This window comes from Muntiacus reevesi, chromosome 8 (genome assembly GCF_963930625.1).
Source record: "Muntiacus reevesi chromosome 8, mMunRee1.1, whole genome shotgun sequence".
NCBI classification, from domain to species: domain Eukaryota; kingdom Metazoa; phylum Chordata; class Mammalia; order Artiodactyla; family Cervidae; genus Muntiacus; species Muntiacus reevesi.
Genome location: NC_089256.1, coordinates 65,611,982 through 65,637,022, shown reverse-complemented (window position 1 = coordinate 65,637,022; position 25,041 = coordinate 65,611,982). Strand labels below are relative to the sequence as shown.

Genomic DNA, 25,041 nt, shown 5'->3' with positions numbered 1-25,041 from the left:
CTATTCTTTCTGCTTAAAATGTTCTTCTTTCCAGTCTCCACATGGCTGGCTCCTTCTTACCTTTCAAGTTTCAATTCAAACAACATCAAACAACATCTCACTCAATCTGAGGTGTCACCCCCATTGACCAACACTTCCCCCACCCAACACACACACACTGAATCACCTTACCACACTTTCCTGTTCTATTTCATCACAGTACCACTTATAACTAACTGAAATAATGTTTTTTTGCTTTTTTTTTTCCTCTTTTTCTACCCTCCGGAATGTAGACTCCTTGAAAATAAGGGCTTTGTCCATCTTATGTACTGTTCTAGTCCCAAGCTCTAGAACAATTTCTAACACATGGCAGACAATCACTATATATTTGTTGGCTAAGTGAATCACTATTAGAGTGGAAATAAGGAACAAACTGCTAAGAGAACAAAAAGAAGGGAAGGCTTACTTCTGCCTGAGAGTACCAGGGAAAGCTTCCCTGAAAGGGGGACATATGAGTTATCTTCTAAAATGAGCAAGTTTACCAGGCAGGTAAGGAATGAGAGGAAAGATAACTGTTAACAGAGGAACAGTGTAAGGAAATGGCAGTCTGCTTGAGACGGTCTCCAGGATCCTTTGGAAAAGAGGTAGGAGCTGATACACACAGGGAGCTAATTGTGTATAGTTTTGTCGATGATATAGACCTTGGACTTTAGAGGCAGCAGGGGGCTCTGAAGGGCTTTAAGCACAGCAGTTACATGACTGAATTGCATTTGATAAAGGTCATTAGAAATGGGAAGATAGAAAAAAGAGTCTAGGGAGTTAGGGTCCAGAAAAAGAGATTGAGAATGTCTGGTTAATGAAGTATAATGGAAACTAGACAACTGTAGCATTATGGAAGTCTAGAATAAGGTGTTTCAAAAAAAGAGTCTAATTAGATACAGTATAACCCAGGATATTTATATTCAGGTATTCCAAACAAAAGCATACATATCAGGAGCTACCTATAAGAACAAAAGAATGGGAAAGATGAGAGATCTCTTCAAGAAAACATACATATAAAGATCTACCTATAACAACAATAGAATGGGAAAGAGTAGAGATCTCTTCAAGAAAATAAGAGACACCAAGCAAACATTTCATGCAAAGATGGGCACAATAAAGGACAAAAATGGTAGGGACCTAACAGAAGCAGAAGATATTAAGAAGAGGTGGCAAGAATACACGGAAGAACTGTACAAAAAAAGATCTGAATGACCCATATAACCACGATGGTGTGATCACTCACCTAGAACCAGACATTCTGGAGTGAGAAGTCAAGTGGGCGTTAGGAAGCTGTTCTGCCCGTAGTCTGAGTCCCCGGTCAGGAAAGAAGACTCCTCGAAACAATGCAACTTGCAATAGGGGAATTTATTACTGACTCGAGCCAGGGCCTCCCACCCTCACCACGTGTGTGAGGACGAAAGGCCCGGAGCCCCAGTTTTCTCAGGTATTTATTAGGTCAAAATAAGCAGCAGGTAGTTTGCGCAATCGGATTGGTTACACAGTGGGTAGTTGGCGCAAGCGGATTGGTTACACAGTTGCAAGGTTATTTTTGTTGGCCCAACGTGGGGCTTTCAGCTTTCCCCTGATAGGTTCCCTTTTTTCTGGCTAGGCATATGTTGATTGGCTGGCTCCAGGTAGCCTGATAATTATGTTACCCCGGGAAACCAGGCCTACTCCTAATCTAGGCTGTCTGTCATGGCGTTAGCCGTGACAGCCTCACAGAAGCATCACTACAAAGTTAGTGGAGGTGATGGAATTCCAGTGGAGCTATTTCAAATCCTAAAAGATGATGCTGTGAAAGTGCTGCCCTCAATATGCCAGCAAATTTGGAAAATTCAGCAGTGATCACAAGACTGGAAACAGTCAGTTTTCATTCCAATCACAAAGAAAGACAATGCCAAAGAATGTTCAAACTACCACACAGTTGTACGCATCTCACACGCTAGCAAAGCAGTGCTCAAAATTCTCCAAGCGAGGCTTCAACAGTATGTGACTCGAGAACTTCCAGATGTTCTAGCCGGATTTAGAAAAGGCAGAGGAACCAGAGATCAAATTGCCAACATTTTCTGGATCACAGAAAAAAACAAGAGAATTCCAGAAAAACATCTACTTCTGCTTCATTGACTACACTAAAGCCTTTGACTGTGCGGATCACAACAAACTGTGGAAAATTTTTCAAGTGATGGGAATATCAGACTACCTTACCTGCCTCCTGGGAAATCTGTATGCAGGTCAAGAAGCAACAGTTGGAACTGGACATGGAACAATGGACTGGTTCCAAATTGAGAAAGGAGTAGAGTCAAGGCTTGCTTATTATGGTCACCTTGCTTATTTAACTTATATGAGGAGTACATCATGCAAAAGTCTGGGCTAGATGAATCACAAGCTGGAATCAAGACTGCAAGGAGAAATATCAATAACCTGTCACCAGTGGTGCCATATGACACCAGTCATACGGCAGAAAGCAAAGAGGAACTAAAGAGCCTCTTGAAAGTGAAAGAGGAGAGTGAAAAAGTTGGCTTAAAACTCAACATTCAAAAAACAAAGATCATGGCAACCAATCCCATCACTTCATGGCAAATAGATGGGGAAACAATGGAAACAGTGACAGACTTTCTTTTCTTGGACTCCAAAATCACTGCAGATGGTAACTACAGCCATGAAATTAAAAGATACTTGCTCCTTGGAAGAAAACATATGACCAACCTGGACAGCATATTAAAAAGTAGAGACATTACTTTACCAACAAAGGTCTGTCTAGTCAAGCTATGGTTTTTCCAGTAGTCATGTATGGATGTGAAAGTTGGACCATAAAGAAAGCTGAGTGCCGAAGAATTGATGCTTTGGAACTGTGGTGTTGGAGAAGACTCTTGAGAGTCCATTGGACTGCAAGGAGATCAAATCAGTCAATCCTAAAGAAAATCAGTCCTGAAAATTCATTGAAAGGACTGATGCTGAAGCTGAAGCTCCAATACTTTGGCCACCTGATGGGAAGACCGACTCACTGGAAAAGACCCTGATATTGGGCAAGACTGATGGCAGGAGGGGAAAGGAACAACAGAGGATGAGATGATTCAATGGCATCACAGACTCGATGGACATGAGTTTCAGCGAGCTTCTGGAGTTGGTGATGAACAGGGAAGCCTGGCGTGCTGCAGTCCATGGGGTCACCAAAAGTCAGGCAGGACACTTCGACATGACTGACTGACCAAACTGACTAAAGGACCCAAAAGAACTGTTAGCAGAAGGACTGTTTGTAACCACTGAAAAGTGGAAACAACTTAGGCGTCCAACTACAGGATAATGGATAACATGTAATCTATTTATACAATGTAACACTATACTGTGGTGAAAATACAAATCCTAGGCCCTGGGTGACAACAAAAAACATTCTTATAACAAAATGTTGAATAAAAAGAACATATTGGAAAAGAATATATGTAAGCATAATCACTTTAATATGAGTGTTAAAATATGAAACCACTACATTTTATGTAGGAAGATATATATGTAGCAAAAATACAAAAAAGTGGCGGGTGCGGAGGTGGGGGACAAAAATACCAATTTAGTATAGTGGCTACACCTGGGAGCATAGGAGCTCGGTTCAGTTCAGTTCAGTCAGTCAGTCGTGTCCAACTCTGCAACCCTATGGACTGCAGTACACCTGACTTCTCTCTCCATCACCAACTTTCAGAGCTTGCTCAAACTCATGCCCATCGAGCCGGTGATGCCATCCAACCAAGAGTCAGTAATGCCATCCAACCTCTGTCATACCCTTCTCCTCCTGCCTTCAATCTTTCCTAGTATCAGGGTCTTTTTCAATGAATCAGTTCTTCCCATCAGGTGGCCAAAGTACTGGAGTTTCAGCTTCAGCATCAGTCCTTCCAGTGAATATTCAGGACTGATTTTATTTAGGATGGACTGGTTTGATCTCCTTACTATCCTCAAGGGACTCTCAAGAGTCTTCTCCAGCACCATAGTTCAAAAGCATTCATTCTTTGGCACTCAGCTTTCTCTATGGTCCAACCTTCACATCCATACATGACTACTAGAAAAACCATATCTTTGAGTATTCAGACCTTTGTCAGCAAAGTCATGCCTCTGCTTTTTAATATGCTATCTAGGCTTGCCACAGCTTTTCTTCCAAGGAGCAAGTGTCTTTTAATTTCATGGCTGCAGTTACCAACTGCAGTGATTTTGGAGCCCCAAAAAATAAAGTTTGTCACTGTTTCCATTGTTTCCCTATCTATTTGCCATTAAGTAATGTGACTGGATGCCATGATCTTTGCTTTTTGAATATTGAGTTTTAAGCCAGCTTTTTCACTCTCTTCTTTCACTTTCATCAAGAGGTTCTTTAGTTCCTCTTCGCTTTCTGTCATTAGAGTGGTATCATCTGTATATCTGAAATTGTTGATATTTCTCCCTGCAATCTTGATTCCAGCTTGTGATGATCATCCAGTCCAGCATTTCACATGATGTACTCCTCATATAAGTTAAACAAGCAGGGTAACAATATACAGCCTTGACGTACTTCTTTCTCAATTTGGAACCAGTCCATTGTTCCATGTCCAGCTCCAACTGTTGCTTCTTGACCTGCATACAGATTTCTCAGGAGGTAGGTAAGGTGGTCTGGTACTCTCATCTTTGAAGAATTTTCCACAGTTTGTTGTGATCCACACTGTCAAAGAGTAGTCAATGAAGCAGACGTAGATGTTTTTCTGGAATCCTCTTATTTTTTCTGTGATTCAGCAAATGTTGGCAATTTGATCTCTGGTGCCTCTGCCTTTTCTAAATCCAGCTAGAACATCTGGACGCTCTCGATTCACATCCTGTTGAAGCTTAGCTTGGAGAATTTTGAGCATTGCTTTGCTAGCGTGTGAGATGAGTGCAACTGTGTGATAGTTTGAACATTCTTTGGCATTGTCTTTCTTCGTGATTGGAATGAAAACTGACCTTTCAGAAAGGAGCAGCTTAGTTGGGAAAAGACACAACTTCAATTGAACTGAAGCTAGGTGACTCTAGCTTTTCTTTTCTTTTTTTTTTTTTTTTTAGCTTTTCATTTTAGAAGCTACATGACAAATATACAAGTCCATTATATTATTTCAAATATTTTTTATATCTGAGGGGCTTCAAAAAGATTTTAAAACACCAATAACAAAAAAAAAGAAAAAAGGAGTGGTTCTACCAGGTCAGGACAGGGAAGTAATATTGCACTTGAAAAGATACAGATATAACAGATATATAGATATAACAGATATAAAGAATAACCTTGGTAAGAACCACTTCAGTAGAGTAGTGGGGGATAAAAACCACATGAAGGGAAAGAATGAGAGAGGCGAAAATGGAGACAACCAATATAGGCAGCTATAGGGACAAATTCTACTGCAACATGGAGCAGAGAAACAGACTTCGGAGTCAGAACGGGAAATGAATCAGTAGGAAAAAAATTTTAAGATGGCTTAGGCTTGTTTGCATGGCAACAGGAAGAAGTCAGTAAAACAAAAGAAAAGGTATGCAGGAACTACAGCATAGTTACAGAAACATAGTCCATAAAAAAGCAGAAGAAAATGAGGTTCATTGGATTATAGGAGGGATCAACCTTAGATAGTGTCAGGCATTTTAATTCCAAAGCAGTATCTACAGCAGTATTTGAGCAGTTGTTGCATCCATACATTAATGATAATAATGGTAACTAATCATTTTGAGCACTTATGTGACAGTTAGTGTTCTAGACACTTTATAAATATTATCTCATTTAACCATCATGAAATCTCTATCAAGTAGGTAAAATTATTGTCCCCATTTTACATATTAGGAAACTAAGTTCAATGAGTTAATCATTTACCCAAGAGTTTTCAGAGAGCTCCCTAGAGGCTGCCTAGATTTGCATTTCTCCATATATCCTCCATAAACAACACAGAATAAGAAAAACAAAACTGCACAAAACCCATGCCCTCCATACAACTAGAAGTCACAGAATGCCCAGACTCTAAAATAACAGTAAGTAAAAAAGAAAAGACATCAAATCCCAATGAGTAATCACTCCTGCTCCTGCCACAAGCCTTCACAGTAAGCAAAAGCAGTCCAACAAAAACCGAAGGACACAGAGAAGGAGCTTGCAGCTAGATTATAAAGCTAAGATTGCTTTATAACCACCACCAGAAAAAGTAAATTCCCCAATTTTATAAATACTAAAGCATGATCCAGTCACTGACTACTGGACAGGGACTTAAATGTACACATGATCTGAAGTGGCTATCTTCAAAGTGGCTTAGAGGAGAAACAGGCAAAAAGGAAGGGAGAGGCACCCTTTGGCAACAAGCAAGTGAAGAGAAAGAGAAGCAAAATGGGAAAAGTTAGCATCCTCAGGACAAGAAAGAAGAAAGCAAAATTCAGAAGACAGGACTTCCCAGGTGGTCCAGTGGTAAAGTATCTGCCTACCCATGTCGGAGACACAGGTTCAATCCTTGGTCCAGGAAGATTCCACATGCCTCAGAGCAGCTAAGCCCATGTGCAACAACTCCTGAGCCTGTACTCTGGAGCCCACAAGCCACAACTACTGAAGCCCGCACATTCTAAGTCCTATGTGCCAGAACCAGAGAGAAACCCCTGCGCACCACAACTCGAGAAACCCCTTGCACAGCAACAATGACCCAGTGCGGTCAAAAATGAATCTTTCTAAAAAATCAGAGGACATACACACACTCTCCTGACCACCATAAAAAAAAAAAAAAAAATCAGTAAAGAACTGGACTTTGCTACAGTGATAGAAGAGGTTGCCACTGAAATATGAATCTCATAAACTACCCAAAACCCACATAATGAATACACAAAAAGAAATCGATTCTACACAAAGTTACCACCAAAAAATAAAAATAAAAAAATACATCTCAGCAAATGAATCACACCTCCAAAACAAACAGAAACAAAAGAAAACAACACTCCAAACAGAATTAAATATATAGTATTCAAACAAAACTTTGAGAATATTAAAAAAAAAATCAGCTTGAAACAGGAATTCAAAATATACAAAGAAAAATTAGGCAAAACATAATGAGAAATGAAAAGAAGGATAATTAAATTCTAGAAAGTAAAAGGTAATTGTATCCAAAATTAGGAGCAAATCCAAGTATCAAAGAAGAATAGAGTCAAATGAAAATGTAGTAAGAGGCATTGAAGAAAGACAGAAAAGCAGTCAAAAAAATAAAAATAATAAAAATTTAAAAATTTAAAGGATCAAGAGAGGAAGCAATAGAAGTGGAAGACAAGTAAAGAAAGAATGACTTATAGAAAACTGGAGTCCCCAAAGAAGAAAAGCAAAATCAAAACAATCAAACAGAACTAACATTTGAAACTATAATTGTTCAAAAGTGCCTAAAATTGTCCAAAAGTAAATGAAGATCTGAATCTACATATTGAAAAGGCATGCCAGGTATCTGGGAAAATTAACCCGGAACAATCAAATCTGCAGTAGATCTTTTAAACTGTAGGAGACTTCAAAGAAAAAAAAAAAAGTCCTCTTAAACTCTCCAGGCAAAAAGGTCAAAGGCAAAGGAATTAGAATGGCGTCCACAATACACAAAGCAAGGCAATAATGGAACAGCCTTTTTTAAAAAATAAAGGTGTGAACCAAGGATTTTATGCTCAGCCAACTATTCTTGTTTCAAATGTAAAGACTATAGAAAATACTTCTAAATACACAAGACCTTAGGAATTCAGTACTTAAAAGTCACTCTTGAAAAATCTATTCACCCAAGAAATGACTGGGGAAACCAGCAAAAAGACTAATGTTAAGTATTTTCAGGTGTCTAAATTATCAATGCTGGGAAACGTTGAAGGCAGGAAGAGAAGGGGACGACAGAGGATGAGACGGTTGGATGGCATCACCAACTCAATGGACATGCATTTGAGCAAGCTCTGTGAGTTGGTGATGGACAGGGAAGCCTGGCATGTTGCAGTCCATGGGGTCATAAAGAGTTGGACACGACTGAGCGACTGAACTGAACTGAACTGTATCAAACACTAAAAAGGTGAAGATGACAGTGAAAGATTAATGTTCAAATATTATACATTATGACACAATGGAAATAATGCAACAAAAGTGGGAAAAGGAAAGTAGAATAAGCTCATTGATTCTGCAACAGGCAACAGTTGGGATACCATTAAAAACTGACAAATCAGGTAGTAAAACAGTAAATAACTGAGCAGGTTGGTAAAATCATATAAAACAGTGTAAATAAGAAGAAAATGAAAAAGGAGTACAAGGGATGATATGGTGTGACACCTTTCTAAATACACCTTTTTGCACAGGTGTAGAGAACAAACACATGGACACCAGGTGGGGAGTGGGGGTGTGGGATGAACTGAGAGATTAGGATTGATATACATACACTATTGATACTAAGTATAAAAGAGATAACTAATGAGAACCTATTGTATAGCTCAGGAAACTCTGTTAGTGCTCGGTGGTGACCTAAAAGAGAAGGAAAACCAAAAAAGAGGTGACATATGTATACATATAGTTGATTAACTTTGCTGTACAGTGGAAACTAACAAAACATTGTTAAGGCAACCATACTCCAATAAAAATGAATTAAAACTCTAAATAAATATACCTTTTTGTATGATTCTGACTTTTAGGACTATATTAACATTCTACAGGCTTAGAAAAAGAATCAAAGTCAACAAGAATTGGCGAAGACCCAAAGTGAAATAAGTACAAACAGAAATAAGCCTAACTGTATGAAAAAATAACATAACCACACTGAAGGAGGAGGGAAGGAAAAAACTGTTCACATAGTCAGTCTGAAAGTATCTCTCCCATAAAACTAACTAAGCACAAAAAGAAAAACAATAACTTTACAAAGGACAACACTAGCGGACAGCATCTTTGTAACCTAAGTAACTTCGGAAAACAGTATTTTGACTACACACTATAATGCTAGACACCAAAAGAACAAGACAAAAATATTATCCTCTCATTAGTATGCTGATTTTTCAAAAGGATATAGATTATCAACCCCAGAACTATTTCACATGTACTGTGGGCATGTATGTGTTTGTGTGTGTAAATGTGTGTACTGTGAATAACGATACATATGTAACTAGCTCTGTCATGAGACGATCTAGAAGCAATGACACTCCAGTACCAAAAGGCACACCAACACTCAGATTTTGGTCTCTAAATACCATTCTCCAATTAAAAATTTAAAAAAACAGAAAAACAAAACCTGGCTCCTTGAAGAAATGGTTGACATGGGGAAGGTACCAAAAAACCTCGGAATACTTTGTATTGTCAGAAAGTAAGGAACTATACAAAAAATTATGGGGACATGTCAAATGAACATAAGCACCAGCCTGAAGGGGAACACACTGGTCAAATGTGAAACAGTTAAAACATCAAAATAAATGATAGCAAGTGTTTATATCCCTGAATTAATATAAGAATCTACAATCCATAGTGATACTAACCATTTGGGGAAGTTCTTCATTAAAGTAAAATTCTAACTATAAATATACAAAGAATGATTGAAGCAGAAAAATCACCATTTGGCAAATACCACAGTAATAATTACAGCAGGGAAAAATATTAATAGATGCTATTATCTCTATTATGTACATCACTATGTAAAAATATAATTAGAAACATTCACATAGTCTCAAGGTCATCTCCCCATATGATACATATTAAACATAAGAAAAAAACAGTAATTTTACAAAGGAGAGCCCCGGCAGGCACCACCTTAATCAGCGATCAAAAGTTAACAGCAGCAGTGACGGAAATATTCACATCAAGTCCTTTCCAATATGAAAAAATGGGAAAGACACATCAGTTCTGTGGTATTCCTGTCCAAAAAAACCACATAACCTGAATTCAATCATGACAAATCCAAACTGGGTCATTCTACAAAACAACTTCTCAAAAATTGCAAGATAGTAAAAAGTACAGAAAAATTTAACCCATCCACATTACAGAACACATAATACTACATGCAAAAATTTATCTAGGATTGGATCCCTGAACCAGAGAAAGGACATTAGTAAACAACTGATGAAATGTAAAAGGTCTGTATAGCCAAAACTATGGTTTTTCCAGTAGTCATGTACGGATGTGAGTCGGACCATAAGGAAGGCTGAGCACCGAAGAATTGATGCTTTTGAATTATGGTGCTGGCAAAGATTCTTGATACTCCCTGGAATGGAAGGAGATAAAACCAGTCAATCCTAAAGGAAATCAACCCTGAATATTTATTGGAAGGACCAACGCTGAAGCTGAAGCTCTAATGCTCTGGCCCCCTAATGTGAAGAGCCAACTCATTGGAAAAGACCCTGATGCTGGAAAAGATTGAAGGCAGGAGGAGAAGGGGATGACAGAGGACAAGATGATTGGATGGCATTATCGACTCAATGGACATGAGTTTGTGCAAATTCCGAGATGGTGAAGGACAGGGAAGCCTGGTATGCTACAGTCCATGGGGTTGCAGAGGCTCAGACATGACTTAGCAACTGAACAACAAAACAGTCTGTAGAGTAGATAATATTGTTGTTATCAGTATTGAGTTCCTGATTTTGATAACTATACTATAGTTATATAAAATATTAATATTGGAGAATCTGATGAGGTGCATGCAGAAATTTTAAGGAAGCATTTTATATGATAAAATTACTCACATTTAAAAGTTAATAAAATAAAATAAAAGTTGCCCAAAGCCACAAGTAAATGCCAGAACTGAGAACACTCTTGTTCCAGAGTCCATGCCACCCTGCTCCACTGCACCTTAAGACAACTAAACACAGTGAAGGAATCACTCAAGTACTAGGAGCTGTCCTAAATGTTTTACACCTACTAACTTGCAAGCATGATAAGCATCATCATTATCATCACCATCTTCATGAGACATAGAGAAATTAGAATATATTTCCAATACCATACATCTAGTAACTATTTCGTACTAGAACTTGAACACTAGTCTGACCCCATGATATGTTAACTAATATCGTATAAAACAGATGCTAGAAAAGAAAATAATAAGAAATCAATATACCCCTAAAAATTAAAGATATGATTATCAAAATTAAAAAAATTCAACACAGCATTAGAATTCAAGAATACCTCTCAGAAATTCAATAAAGGGGACAAATAAGAAATATGAAGAATCAATCCAGCTAATCAAAGATAGTGCTAATAGAATTACCAGGGAAAAGAAAGAGAAATATAGAGAAGAATATTATCAAGGAAATCATATCAAAGAAAATTCCCCAGAGCTCAAGAGAAACGAGAGTATGCAAACTGAAGGGATCCACTAGTGCTGACAGGGACAAATGAATGAAGACCCAGACCGAGACACACCCATCATTGTGAAATTTCAGATACCAAGGATAAAAAAGAAAGCCTAAAAACTTCCAGGAAAAAAAGCCCAAAATTAAAGTGGGTCACCCACAAGAGAATAAGAATCTGAATAAGATTTGTCTTCAGCAACACTAGGAAGACAAAAACAAAACAAAACACACAGGTATACATGCACACACAATGCAGTATAACTTTTAACCTTCTTAGGAAAATAATAGTCAACCTGGAACTGAACTGCCAAGTACAAAGTTATAATACAGACATTTTTAGACACATAAAGGTATTTCAGAAAAATATTATTTCCCATTCATTACTACTTCACTTTAAAGAGAGAGAAATGTGCTGTAATATACATTTTTATTTATCCTTTCTTCCTTCAAGTAACATGAAGATGGACTCCAACAAAACAGGATTAAAAAAAAAAGAAAACATGCATATTTAGAAAATGGCAACCTAAGCCATAGAGCAATGAAGAGAAATTCAAAACTAACAGCTGTGCAGCGAACTCAGGGGGCACCCGGCTGAGAATGGAAAAAGACGACAGAAGGATCTGGGGGCAAAAGGGGATTTCACACAATACATACAGTGATCGAGATGTGGAGGGGAAAATGAGAATATGATAAAGATATATCATGTAAGAAAAAGAAGGGGGAAAATGAAAGCCATGAAAAACTCCTGCAAACAAAAAAAGATACCCAATGAAGTTATGATCCAAATGTAAAGTATCTGGTTCAAATCAGAACAAGAAATCAGTGGGTTTCATGAAGATAAGTGAAATGGATTATAAACAATAAAAAAAAAGATTAAGAAGCTAGTAGATTTTTTTAAGGCATAAGATTCTTCTATTTTTTTTTTTTTTAGAAAGTGTGAGAAACTCAAGGAAAAACAAAAAGCTATTTCAAAGTTATAATACACATCTGAAGGAAACTAAAAGGGAACGATTTTGAGGAACTGGTGACTTTCAAGAGCTATCCATTTGAACAGCTCTTTTAAGTAGCATGGAACCATGACATTGGAAACAGAAAGAAAGAAAAAGCTTTGCACTGAACAACATTTCCCTACTAATAATACAAAAGCTAAACATCAATTTTTAACAATTCGAGTCAACTTGCAAATATCAAGCATAGAAAACTTAATCTGATTATAGATTGAACAAAAATGTTATAAAACTTGATGTTGTCAAAATAAAACTAGAGTCAACCCAAGGTGGGAGGCAGAAAGAATAGAGAAGAAAAGGTAGAGCATAGCTGTGGAAGTGAGAACAGGTGATTACTGCTTCTCATTATAAATCTTTTATTCTATAGGCATTATTTTGAGAAAAATATCTTTGAATGTTTAAAGGAGTAAGCTGTTACCAGTGCAAATGCTACAAAGAGGCTAAGTGAGAAGGAGCTAGATTTGACCTCTAATGTCACAGATAGCCTTGAAAAGGACCATTTCACTAGAGTACCGGAATGGAAACCAGAGTATGATGGGTCGGGGAATGAAAACTTGAAGAGGACAAGTATATCCAGCAGAACTCTAAGGACAGAAGAAAAGAAAGATTGCTAACAAGAGGAATTAAAAGGAAAGGGAAGGTTGTTGTTGCTATTTTTATTAACATGGGGGAAAAAACCTGAGCATGTTTTTAATTTGATTGAGGTGAAGAAGGGATGACAGGTGATGAAATCTAGAGTACAGAGTGAGGAATCAGTCTTGTAGAGAAGAAAGGATATCTATTGTGAAATGCAAAGAAACCAGGTACGGAGGGAGCTTCCCTGGCGGCTCAGCAGTCAAGAATCTGCCTGCCCCGTGTCATAAAGAGTCAGACGTGACCGAGTGACTAAGCGTGCAAGAGGTAGGCAGGATGAGACGGGGAAGCAGAAAAGTGGTGAGATCCAGCTAACAGGGTCACAGAGAGCTTCTATCCACCAACAAAGTTTATTTTGACCACTCTCAGTACACTGCAAGTTCAACTGGAAAACAATCAAATGGGAAATATGGGGGGGGGGACATAAAAATTAGCTGACATTAGAGATTATGCCATCCAAAGATGGGTGATCAATGTAAAAATGTATGCGCCAAAATCAGTACTTTAAATTTGGGGATAACATCAGCTGTATCCTCTGAATTATGAATTAAGGTCACTACCTTCTGTATTTCAATTCTAGAACTACTTTTTTCCCCTGTGTTCTGTGTTTTTCAAATTAATCTGCTTACTATGGTAGGTTGTTGTTTGGCTACTAAATACCACAAATAGAAATCTATGTTGATGACAGATTTTTAAAATGTACCTTGAATAACTAGTTCTTTTTCAAATGAATTAACATGAATTAACAGGAAAAAATGGCTGACATTATTTCAAAATGTAGAGACCTTAGCAAAATTTATCCAATGCTTTTTGCTTTTTAAATTTTTGTTAATGACCTTCTATCCTAAAGTGATTCTTCCTCTGGGCAATTATGCTGCTGAAACAGTATTATGTTACTCCATGTCTGGCTTACCCTAAATAACCTGAAGCCTACAGACAGATTTTAATAAAATGAATGCATATTTTTCCTCCAAAAGTTTTACTTTAAATTATAACTAAAGTCATTATTTTGAGACCACAAAAATATATACCGTCATTTAAAATGAAACAATAGCAAAGGGTATTTTGAAGCAAGCTGACTGGGTTAAAAAGTCCTGGGAACAGAACTAAACCTGTGATGACCACTGATATGCATGGGTCATCACTAAGGCAGCCCCAGCTTAGGAACACGAGGATGGCAGGGAAAAATCTCACTGAGCTTAAAGGGAAGTATTTGTTGAGCAGTTTCCATTGTGTGTCCTGGATTAGTGGAACATGATATGGTCAGTCTCTACCCTAATACCACTCAAACCAGACTGAAGGTTGTTTACAATGCCCTGGGCAATTTGAAACTTTGAGATTTCAACAATGGCATCAACTGACTAAAACGCTTTGAGTAATGTAATCAACTGTGATTTATTAGCTCACTTGTATGTGTTTCTAGCTTATAAATAGACTACCACTGATCCCTTTTATCTCACACATAATTAAAGTAATGAATCTGTGGTCTTGGTATCAGTCAGTACTAAAAAATTACAAAGCATGTTTTAGAGTTGAAATAAAACTTTATTTCTATCATCTCATCAGCCACCTTGCTGTATCAGTCTACAATCATTGCCATTCTGCCTATTTCTGGTCCTCAGTAAGTCTTACTCATTAGTCTTACCCTTGTCTCTAGAAGCCTTCCTAAATCCCAGCCTACTTGTGTACCCTCGGTATAGTCTTCCATGTATCTTTCAGGATGACATTTCTATGCTTTCTTTCTATGTTGGTGCACCCACATATGTTGTGTTCACACTCTGATTATTTATTATTCTGATCTACTTTTTGATCCACACTCTCGCATGCTGACATTTCTCTCAGGTTGAAATCCAGATTTCACTTCTGGATTAGCTTTCTTCTATGCTATCCTAATGAAACTGCTCTGTACTTTATACATGAACTGCTTGCTTTGTTTCTTAGAGGCAGAAAACTTCTTCCCCTAAGAATTACCAGTAACACTGGTTTCATTCAAATCTTTGCTTCTGAGCTCTTAAGAACTGGCTTTTATTACACTCAAACTGTTTGTTTTCTATTAGGTTCCACTCTCTAGATACCAGGTTGCTGCTTCTCTACTCTACTTTTCCTCAGTTCTTGGCTGTTTAAATTGCTTCTAGAACAGGCTGTCCTCCTTCAACTTTTCCACTTAAAAATTCTGATTATCTAAAATTTAATTCCATTTTCTTATATTTTCTAATTCATATATTCACTGTATCACTGAGGAAGCTGAAATTAAGTATATATTACTCATCAGCTAAAAAGTTCAGAGCACACATACACACAAGTGTAGAAGAAAAGAAAAAACCTAAGTAAATTCTGTTCTCTTTCTTATCTAGTTTAAGCCTTATAATCCATGACTCTGCTCAAATTGAACTCTCTCTGTGCATAACCAAAAGCATCCATCACTGTCTACAAAATCACAAAGAGATATTAGGAAGAAAAAGGCAGGAGGTGTATGTACAATCCATGCACATATATTTAAATCACATATTGCCCAAGAGTTTTCCCTTATAAAAGTAAACAACTTTTCTGTAAATGGTACTTACATGTGTATACGACACACAATTAACTTGCTCCCAAGTTAATTTAAACAGGTAAAAATCAAAACTTTAGAAACCAGGCTTGATTTTCATGAGTCGTAGGCCATAAAACCAAACATTCCACAGAAACAAATGAAGACAAAAGCTATTAATAGCACTGTGTGTTGAATTTGACATGGATCATCCTAAGAGACCACAGCTGAAAAGTAAAACCGGCAAAAGAAGAACCCATGTCAAACCATTGTCATGGGAAGTGATACACAGAGGGAATGAGAGTAGGAGATGGGAAAAAAGAAAGAAATGTAACATAAATCCAGAAGAGGCCTTTATGAACCAATAATGACCAGAGTCGGACAGGACAGAGCAATTAACACACTGGTCAATGACCAACAGCGACACTTGCCAAGATCTGGATGATATAATTAACTCAACTCTTTGCATTGGAGGGCAAAACAAACCCAAACAACAGGAACTCCATAAAAGTGACACGTCTTCCCCTAAATCCCAAAGAAAACAATTCACCATTAAAACGTTTCTGATCACAAAGTGACACAATTAGCCACCTTGAAGATCAACCCTGAACAAAACAGCAAAGACTTACACCCAGAGTAAACAAAAACTTGAAGGAAGTAACAGAGGCACAACAGGAGAAACATCTTCCTAACAGTCATCCTTCTACCATATTGTCCTATTATTTCAGACATTCATGCAGAGAATAGTCAAATCAATGACTGCCCAGAAAACATATTTTCACTCAATGGCATTTGGCCTCAATTGCTTCTTGGATCTCTTTTCTCAAAAAAAAAAAAAAGAGGATATAATTTTATATACAGAAAATAATCAAGAAACATACCTGTGTTTTCCTTAGCAGGGACAGAGGTCAAAAGGAAAAGCTTAAGATTCATAGACAAAGAATATTCTGAACTGATACAAACAGCATTAGCTGGAAGAGAATATTTATAAAACGAATTCTTTCAGACAATTTTGATGCTGAATTGAGTATAGTACACCATACTTCAAACACCTGTTCTCCTTAGGACCACAGGTTCAAACATGCATAGGTGATTTTATTTGCCTAAAACAACAGATGGCTTCCCAGGTGGCACCAGTGGTAAAGAATCTGTCTGCCAATGCAGGAAATGTCAAAGGAGTGGGTTCCATCCCTGGGTTAGGAAGATCCCCTGGAGAAAGGAATGGCTGCTCACTCTGGTATTCTTGCCTGGAAAATCCCCTGGACAGAGGAGCCCGGAGGGCTACAGTCCATAAGGTCACAAAGAGTCAGACGTGACTGAAGCCGGTTAGCCCACACGCACACAAAACCCCAGGCAAACTGATGCCACACAGCTAAGTGGAGGAAGTTGAAAGAAATCCCATTCCACGAAAAGTGATGTTTTCTTGTAAAGTAGCAACACTGTGCTTTTAGCCAAACAAATACTTAGCCATCTTATTGTTCCAGGCACAAATGGTCAATTCAGAGACACCTGTGAATTGAGCAGAGCCCTGAAATGTTCTCCCACTCGACGCTTGATTTTTCCGTTTCTTCCCTTACCTGATAATGAGCCTGGGCTTGCTGCGCTGAGTTCAAGGTGACATTGCAGAGCTTGCAGTATAGCGGCTTACACAACTCCTCCAGGGCAGAGTCTTGCTCCCCTCCCTTAGGTGGCTCTTCTTCCCCAGCCAAAGGCAAGGAAGCCTCCTGCCCAAAAGGCTTCTGCGGTGGAAGCTGCAAGGCCCCTGTAGACCTGGCGGCCACTGACATAGGAGGAGAGGATGAGGGCCGCTTAGGCGGAGGAAGCCCGGCGTGTTGCAAGAGGATCATTGGGTAGGAAAGCCTTGGGCATCATCCAAAGGATGAGGAGAAGTTGGGTCTTCAAATCTGAATCAACAGCAAAAATTGAAAAAAAAAAAAAAAAAAACTTAAAAACATGTTATCAGCAATATGACATGTAAATGACCACATCATGGGTTCCTTCCTCTGCTTCTCCAAATCATGTTTGGGACTCCCTTTCTTTTCCCTCATCCGGCACACTTCCCCCGTCTGTTAATCCACATTGACACCACGCTCTTCCACGGAGAAGAGCTTTATGGATTTGGCTTGATTTTGCCTGGCACAGCTCCAACTGCAGTCCCTCTGGCCCATGAACATTAATAGCATTGCATCCATGGCTAATTAAATCTAAAAGTCACATGACTGAAATGAACATCAAAGGTCACCCAGTCCAGACCCTTTCCCTCAGGCACACTTAAAACACTTTTGATGATAATCATGCATAGACCAAAAAAAAAAAAAAAAAAAGCCCACCAGCAAAGAACCTCAGCAAATATCCCCTTTTCATGCAAACTAGTCTTTCCATCCAAATAATATCAAAAACAGTGAAATCAAAAGTGTCACTGCTCAAACTACTGCAAACACTTCTAGAACTAGCTTAACTATCCAAGAACTCTATATATGTAATAGCTAACATTAGACATATACTCTAGTATCTTGGAAAAACTCTTGAGTGACTATGTGACAAAAATAAATAAACATGTACCTTCTGATCAACTAGTAATACCGAAATAATTGATCTAATGAATCTTCAAAGTGGAAGTTGCAAACAAACAACCGGAAGGCCACAGGCAGCCACAGACGTGCTGTTTGGAATATACAGTGTTTCATTTTGCTTTCATTTTTAAATTGAATTGGTTGTCAACATTTTAAAATCAAAAGATCTGTGGCTGCTCTTGACAAAGAGGGATCTGACAACACTTGGACGGTGGTCCTACATGGGCAACAACCGCTAGTTAGTACTGAGAGGCACTGTCCTGGGTACCCAAGCTTGTCTTCCTAGGCCACCGCAAGTGCCCGCTCAGCCTGCTGCTTTATTCACATTACATGCCTGTACCCCACGGCTCGAGCTGAAGACCCCACCTCATGGAGCCTTAGATTGTATTCATTCAGTTCAGTCAGTGCAGTCGCTCAGTCGTGTCTGACTCCTTGCGACCCCATGATGAAAGCTGAACGCCGAAAAAAAAAAAAAATGATACTTTCTTGTATTCATTAGTCTCCTATAAAATCAGAGTATTTTCTTTCTCTCTCTAGAGGTAAATTTTGAGATAAGGATTTTAATTTGGGTTAATTGGAATCGTGGGAACTCAAAGCACATAGTGTGGTTCATTTTGAGATACTCAGGACTCGAAGTTGCCAGCTGGGTCGGAGGCAGGAGAAACGGGTAAAACTGAAGTGGGATTGGAACATATTGGACCTTTTCTGAGGGAAATGATAGAGACTATAAGGGAAAGCAAAGAGTTAAAAGACCGAGGAACTAAAGTTATACTGGGGCCCTGGCAGTATGATCCCGTACCCCGCTGGACGCTTACTTCATGCACTATTTGATGGAGGCAATTCTCCAGGCCAGAATACTGGAGTGGGTAGCCCTTCCCTTCTCCAGAGGGTCTTCCCAACCCAGGGATCAAACCCAGGTCTCCTGCACTGCGGGTGGATTCTTTACCAGCTGAGCCACAAGGGAAGCCCAAGAATACTGGAGTGCGTACCTATCCCTTCTCCAGTAGATCTTCCCGACCAGGAATCGAAATGGGGTCTCCAGCACTGCAGGTGATTTCATGACCAACTGAGCTATGAGGGAAGCCCCTAACCCTGAATATCTCAAAATGAACCAAACTATGTGCTTTGAGTTCCCACGATTCTAATTAACCCAAATTAAAATTCTTATCTCAAAATCCTCTCTTCCTTCCACTTTCAATACTACTAAAACCTCTTTCTGGTCAATAGAATATAGCTATTTTAAGGACTGAAATTTTCCACCTGCAATAGAAAAGTGTAAGTTTTATGAAAATAATAGATTTACTAAAATCAACCAAGAACAATTTTGAAAAGTTAAGTCTCTTTTACCACATTTAATAAGTATCTACAACTGTTAATTGCAACCAAATAACAGTTTTTGTACTAAATTCAGGCTCTTAAAGCAGGAGAAGTTATCAGTGCAATGGGAAAATAATATACTAAATGGCAAAGTACATACATCATCAGTCATAGTATTCAACAATATTTCTAATTAAGCATAATATTTAGAAAAACAATAATGTTATTTTATTCTCAAGCAGAAGTATGCTGTCCACACCTCTGAGAATATTTTTTAAAAAGCAATACAGATTTAGAACATTTAAAAAGTCAGGTTCTCTATAATCACATTATTCCTCTGAATTAAATCAAGTGAAGACATTCAGAAAGCAAAGGCAAATATGGATATTTTTAAAAAGGCAACTATGGGGACAAAGACCCCTTTTTAAAAAGTTTAACTACCTAATCATGACAATTAGTAATATTAAAAGACTACATATACCCCCTGTACAGAGACAAAAGGATACCAAAGTGCAAATGACAAGCTTCCAACTCAGAGAGAAATGGTGGAGGAAGATGTTAAAACATCTGGATAAAGGAAATAAGCAATATAAAGAGAAAATCAAATGTTACCAATGGCCTAGACATGTCTGGACTTGTTTTATAAAAGTTCACTCCCACTTGAGGAAATACCAGCATGTGTCTCCCCCCAGCGCTGTCTGCAGGCTTCCATCAAAATAAAGCCCTGATAAAAATCTCCCGAATTGAAGAAAAAATTCTCATACAGTACAGACTTACCCATTATCATTTTACCTTTTAATGTTTAAAGAATAGCTAGATAGTCCAAAATTCTTTCTTGTAATATTTGACAATCAAAATGATGTCAACTCCCCCAAAAGTATCTTTGCAAGACAGTTACATCAGGTATTACTATACTTGCAAAAAAAAAAAAAAACTAGCATAAAATAAAAATCTAAAAATGAAGCCTTCAGTGAAAGCAGATATGGTGGAATATAAAGAGATTCAAAGCATATAGGACTCACGTCTGTTCAACTACTGCATTAGATTAAAAGAAACTAACTTGATGCCTGATGTAAATACAATATTCCTCAGATCATAAAAGCCACTCAATTTGATTCTTGAAGTAACATAAATGAAGGATTTATGGTGGTTAATGTCCTGGTATGGAAGAGGTTGAGGGGACAAAAAAGAAAATCAAAGCTTCTCAGTCGGCCCTGTTTAAAGAAAAGGAATGATCATATAGCATAGTTTTCATGATCGAATTGGGGCCTACTCTTCACATACTGCATTAAAGACAACCACTTTCTCATTTGGAGAAATCTTCGGAGGAAAGGAAACACAATAAGGGAACAGGTGACTGGCACATCAGCAAACTAGGGAAGTCTGTAACTGGGGATTCCGAAAATGAGGGAAAGACGGTGAGCATTATTCAGAGGTCATCAGAACGCAGCGAGAAGGAATGAGAGAGGAAAACAGAAAAATAATCAGTTATAAGGTATATCACAGAAGGAAGACCCAAAAGAACGCAAGAACCTGGGGAAGAAGAGGCCTTGGTGAATTGGCGAATGTTCTCCAATCTCAGTTATGACGGGTCCGAATCCTAGGAAACCTTTCACGTATTTGAATCAGAGCTACATATACTTCAGCATTGCCCACATATATCTTACATTCTAAAGCGTGCGTGCATACACAAGAGAGCGCACTCACATATACATACACACACACATACACATGCACGCACGCACCTCAGTCCCGTGAGGATGCCATCACGAAAGATGGAATCCCGGGTCTCCCACGGGGCGGGGACAAGCGCTAGGGCCAAGGCAGCCGCGCGCCTAGAGGATCCAAACAGTACACGTGAAATGCTTCAGAAACAAACAGATAAATAAAAGCACCGCAAGCCGGTCACGTGGAGGGCAGGTGGAAAGACCGCACCGGAAAGGAACTGCAAGCCTGGTCGCTCCGGTGCCCGTCCTAAACGCCCCGAGGCTCGCGATCGCCCGCACTCACCGGAACCCCCGGACGCGCCGGGAGTCTAGGTGCCGCGCCTGCCCCGGACGTCCGCCGCCGTCCGCCCTCCGCGCCGGGTTCGGCCCGATTCTCCTTCGCCTCCCTCCGCGCAACTTTCTCGGCTGGCCCGGCAGAGCCCCCTCCACAGCTGAAGGCTGACTGTCAAAAGTCAGTCCGACCGGACCCACAGGGAAACAGCTGCAGGAAGTGACTGCGGAATCGGGAGGCGGCGGAGGAGGAGACTGAAGGCGCCGGCCCGGCGTCGCCAGTGCGCATGTGCCTGTGGAGCGGGGCCCGCGGCGGCGGAGGAGGCTCCAGCACGCGGGAGGGTGGGGTGCGCGCGGGAGGGTGGGGTGCGCGCGGGAGGGTGGGGTGCGCGCCCGGCAGGTGCGGGGCCTGTGAGCGCAGCGGCTCTGGGCCGGCGTGGGGAACAAAGGCACGAGTCACAGGGAGGACGCACCACCGCCAGTCCCAAGAGTTTGTTCATCCTATAACCTGGAAAGTTGATCCAGATCAGAAACCTGGGCAGAGTTTTCGCAACTTTCATCTCCTGTCCCTGAGATCCGAACCCTTTTTCATTCCAGCCCTGCCCTCCGTCCGCTGATTGCCTGCTAAGAGTGGCAGAGGGGAGCTGCCAGAATATCCAGGATCGTCCCACCTGCTGCGACAGGACCTTTAAACTGCTCCTTTCTCCAGGATGAAGGAAGAATAGCGCGCGGCTGCCAACTCAGAGGTTTCCAATCACAAGAAAACGTACACGCAGACTTGCCCTCTAAGCAACATCAGAATTGGCAAGAGATAGAGACCTTCTCTGGCACACCGCCACTCCCCACCCCACCCTCAAGCTCACCTGCATGACAGGAAAGACTAGGAAGAGATTGGCTAAGGCTATAATGTCACATCCTCCCATAGTCAACCTCAGCACATTCAGGGTTGACACTGAGAGTTGAGCTGAGCCAAGTATTAACATTGAAATTCTGTTAACTTGTAAATTTTTCCATAAGAATATTTGGGGGTAAAATATTCGTAACATAGATTTTGACCATTTTTAAGTGTTTAGTTCAGTGCCATTAAGTACATTTACAACATTATGTGCTTATTTTTTAAGCATTACAGTAAGTCCTCTATATATGAACCTTCAAGTTGAGAGCTTTCAAAGATGCCAGCATGGGTTCCCTCAGCCTCAGGTTTGGGTGAAATTGTAGCTTGTGCTTCATCTCCTATTGCTGAAGATCTTCCAGCTCTTCCTTCTCCCACCTCCTCTCCCTCCTGTAGTCGGTAACTCTTCTTGTGTGTTCACTGGATGCCAGGCCCTGTATGGCTGCTATCATAGTGCACTACCTTACTTTTCAAGGTACTGTACTGTAAGATTTTAAATGTTATCTTTATTCTTTGTGTTTGTTTTTATGTATTATTAGAAAAGTATTATAAACCTATTACAGTACAGTACTATATAGCTGATCGTGTTCTTTGGGTTAACTTTGGGTTAACTCTAGGCTTTGGGTTAACTCTAACTTTGTTGGACTTACAAACCTGCTGTCTGAATGGAACTTGTTCATATGTAGGGGACTTACTGTAATGAAAATGTCAAGGAGACCTATTTATAGCAAGATGTACCCTAGTAGTAGGCAAATACTGCAGGAAATTAAGGCAGTTTCTTTGGCTGAAACACACCATCCAATACTACGAAGGACAAACCAAATTGACTATTTTCTAGAAATGACTTAATACAATGGTTGCTTAGCAATCACCCAAAGCTAGTGTATGCGGGCCCTTTGAGGAGAATAACTCATCATGCCTAGGTAGACAACTAACAGTTTTTCTGAATTAATTTTCTGTTTACGCATACATACTTTGAGCTTCTCCAGTGGCTGACCAGTGAAGAATCTGCCTGCAATGCAGGAGACGTGGGTTTGATCCCTGAGTGGGGAAGATCCCCTGGGCATGGCAACCCACTCCAGTATTCTCGCCTGGTGAATCCCATGATAAAGATTGCATTAAATCTGTAGATTGCATAGGGTAGTGTTGTCATTTTAACAATATTGGTTCTTCCAATCCATGGACACAGTATATCTTTCCATCTGTTTGTGTTGTCTTCAATTTCTTCCATCAGCATCATAGTTTTCTGAGTACAAAAAAGCCTTTTACTTCATTAGGTAGGTTTTTGCCTAAGCATTTTATAGTATTTTTTTCAGTAAAAACGTTCACAAGTGATCATTTTTATCATCCTATTAAACATACTAAGCAAAAAGGCAATTTTTTTTCAGGTGAAATGCTCTCAATAAATGCTGCAGTATTAACTAATAAATTCAGAAAATAAGCACCTTCCAACTTTATATGTGATTGATTTCACATTTATTAATTTTTTCAGTTGCTATTCTGTTCACTAAAAACTCATCATGTTGAAAATATTTTTTTGTTTGTACTTTGCAGATAAACATGAATTCACAAACATTGTAAACAAAAATCATTGAGAGGTCAGATCAATGTTTGTCTTCAATATGTTTGAGTACAAGTTTTGAGCATATAAAAAGGTGTCCTTCAACAGTTTATTTTTATTTTTTTTTTATTTTATTTTATTAGTTGGAGGCCAATTACTTCACAACATTTCAGGGGGTTTTGTCATACATTGACACGAATCAGCCATAGAGTTACACGTATTCCCCATCCCGATCCCCCCTCCCACCTCCCTCTCCACCCGACTCCTCTGGGTCCTCCCAGTGCACCAGGCCTGAGCACTCGTCTCATGCACCTTGTTTCAACTTGGATACCAATTTTTGAGGCAAAACATATTTTAGCAGAATCTACAATACCAAATCATCACCAAACTTTCTCCTATTCCATAGCATCACTGTCCACAAGAATTCTGAAATTAATTCCAAGGCAGCTTTAATTATTTCATTTTTGTTTAAAATTTTTAGTGATTTTTCTTTACAATTTGTGTGGTTGTTTTCTAAAACCCACTAAAAGATGGATTATTTTATGTAGTTACTCTGACTTTATCCCCCTAAGTCACACTAAGTTTCAAACTATTTTGCACCTTCCTAAAAATAAGACTTATGCTTGAAGAAGCATCAGTGCAAAGTCCTATACTGCTCACCAAATAAGCATGTGCTACTCCACATTACTTTAGACACTTGCAGTTAGATGAGCCCTTGTGACTGACTTTGGACTGGGAAAGAAAATAATGTTTGTCATTTCTAACTCAAAGTTTTTAAGAGCCAGTATGTGATCTTCCAATTTGGAAGCTAGGTTTTGAGAGAATAGTCACAATACAGAAGAAGCAAACTAGATTCTTAAGTCCCTGTTTGGGACAGAGCTACCCTGGAAAGTCAGTGGACCCACAATTGACTGATCAAGTGAAAAACAGCCACAATACTGTTAAGCCGCTAAGATTTTGAGGTTAATTTGCTACCATGCATAACCTAGCATCCGAGTACATTCTACAATTTTTGATTACTGCTGACTCTCACTACTGTGATTGCAGTAATGCTCTTATTTTCTGCCAATGAGGTGGTCTTCAGGGACAATGCCACTTACTCATAACCTTTGATCAGTTCAGTTATTTTCTTTATTTGAGTGAGAATAATTTACATATTCATAAGTTTTAAGCTTATACATCAAATTTTCTTTTGCCAGTTCCAATGGATGACCCTAATTAAAAATACTA

The 25,041-nt window shown here is 39.2% G+C and overlaps 1 protein-coding gene across 9 annotated transcripts in view; it reads right to left on the bottom strand.

Annotated features, from left to right (window-relative positions):
• The window catches only part of ZMAT3 (zinc finger matrin-type 3), a 35,179-nt gene extending 13,587 nt beyond the window's left edge, over positions 1 to 21,592 (bottom strand). Inside the window, exons 1-4 of one of the 9 annotated variants that reach the window (XM_065942330.1) lie at positions 19,868 to 19,932; positions 19,034 to 19,115; positions 18,411 to 18,496; positions 17,049 to 17,375 (exon numbers count right to left, since the gene is read on the bottom strand). In XM_065942330.1, the coding sequence (XP_065798402.1) occupies positions 17,049 to 17,318 (270 nt within the window). In that variant the 5' untranslated portion in view covers positions 17,319 to 17,375; positions 18,411 to 18,496; positions 19,034 to 19,115; positions 19,868 to 19,932. Of the gene's footprint in view, positions 1 to 17,048; positions 17,376 to 18,033; positions 18,365 to 18,410; positions 18,497 to 19,033; positions 19,940 to 21,106; positions 21,188 to 21,371 lie in introns of those variants that run through there. The other 8 variants (XM_065942329.1, XM_065942337.1, XM_065942332.1 and 5 more) reach the window with 8 other exon arrangements.
• Between the last annotated feature and the right edge of the window lie 3,449 nt (positions 21,593 to 25,041).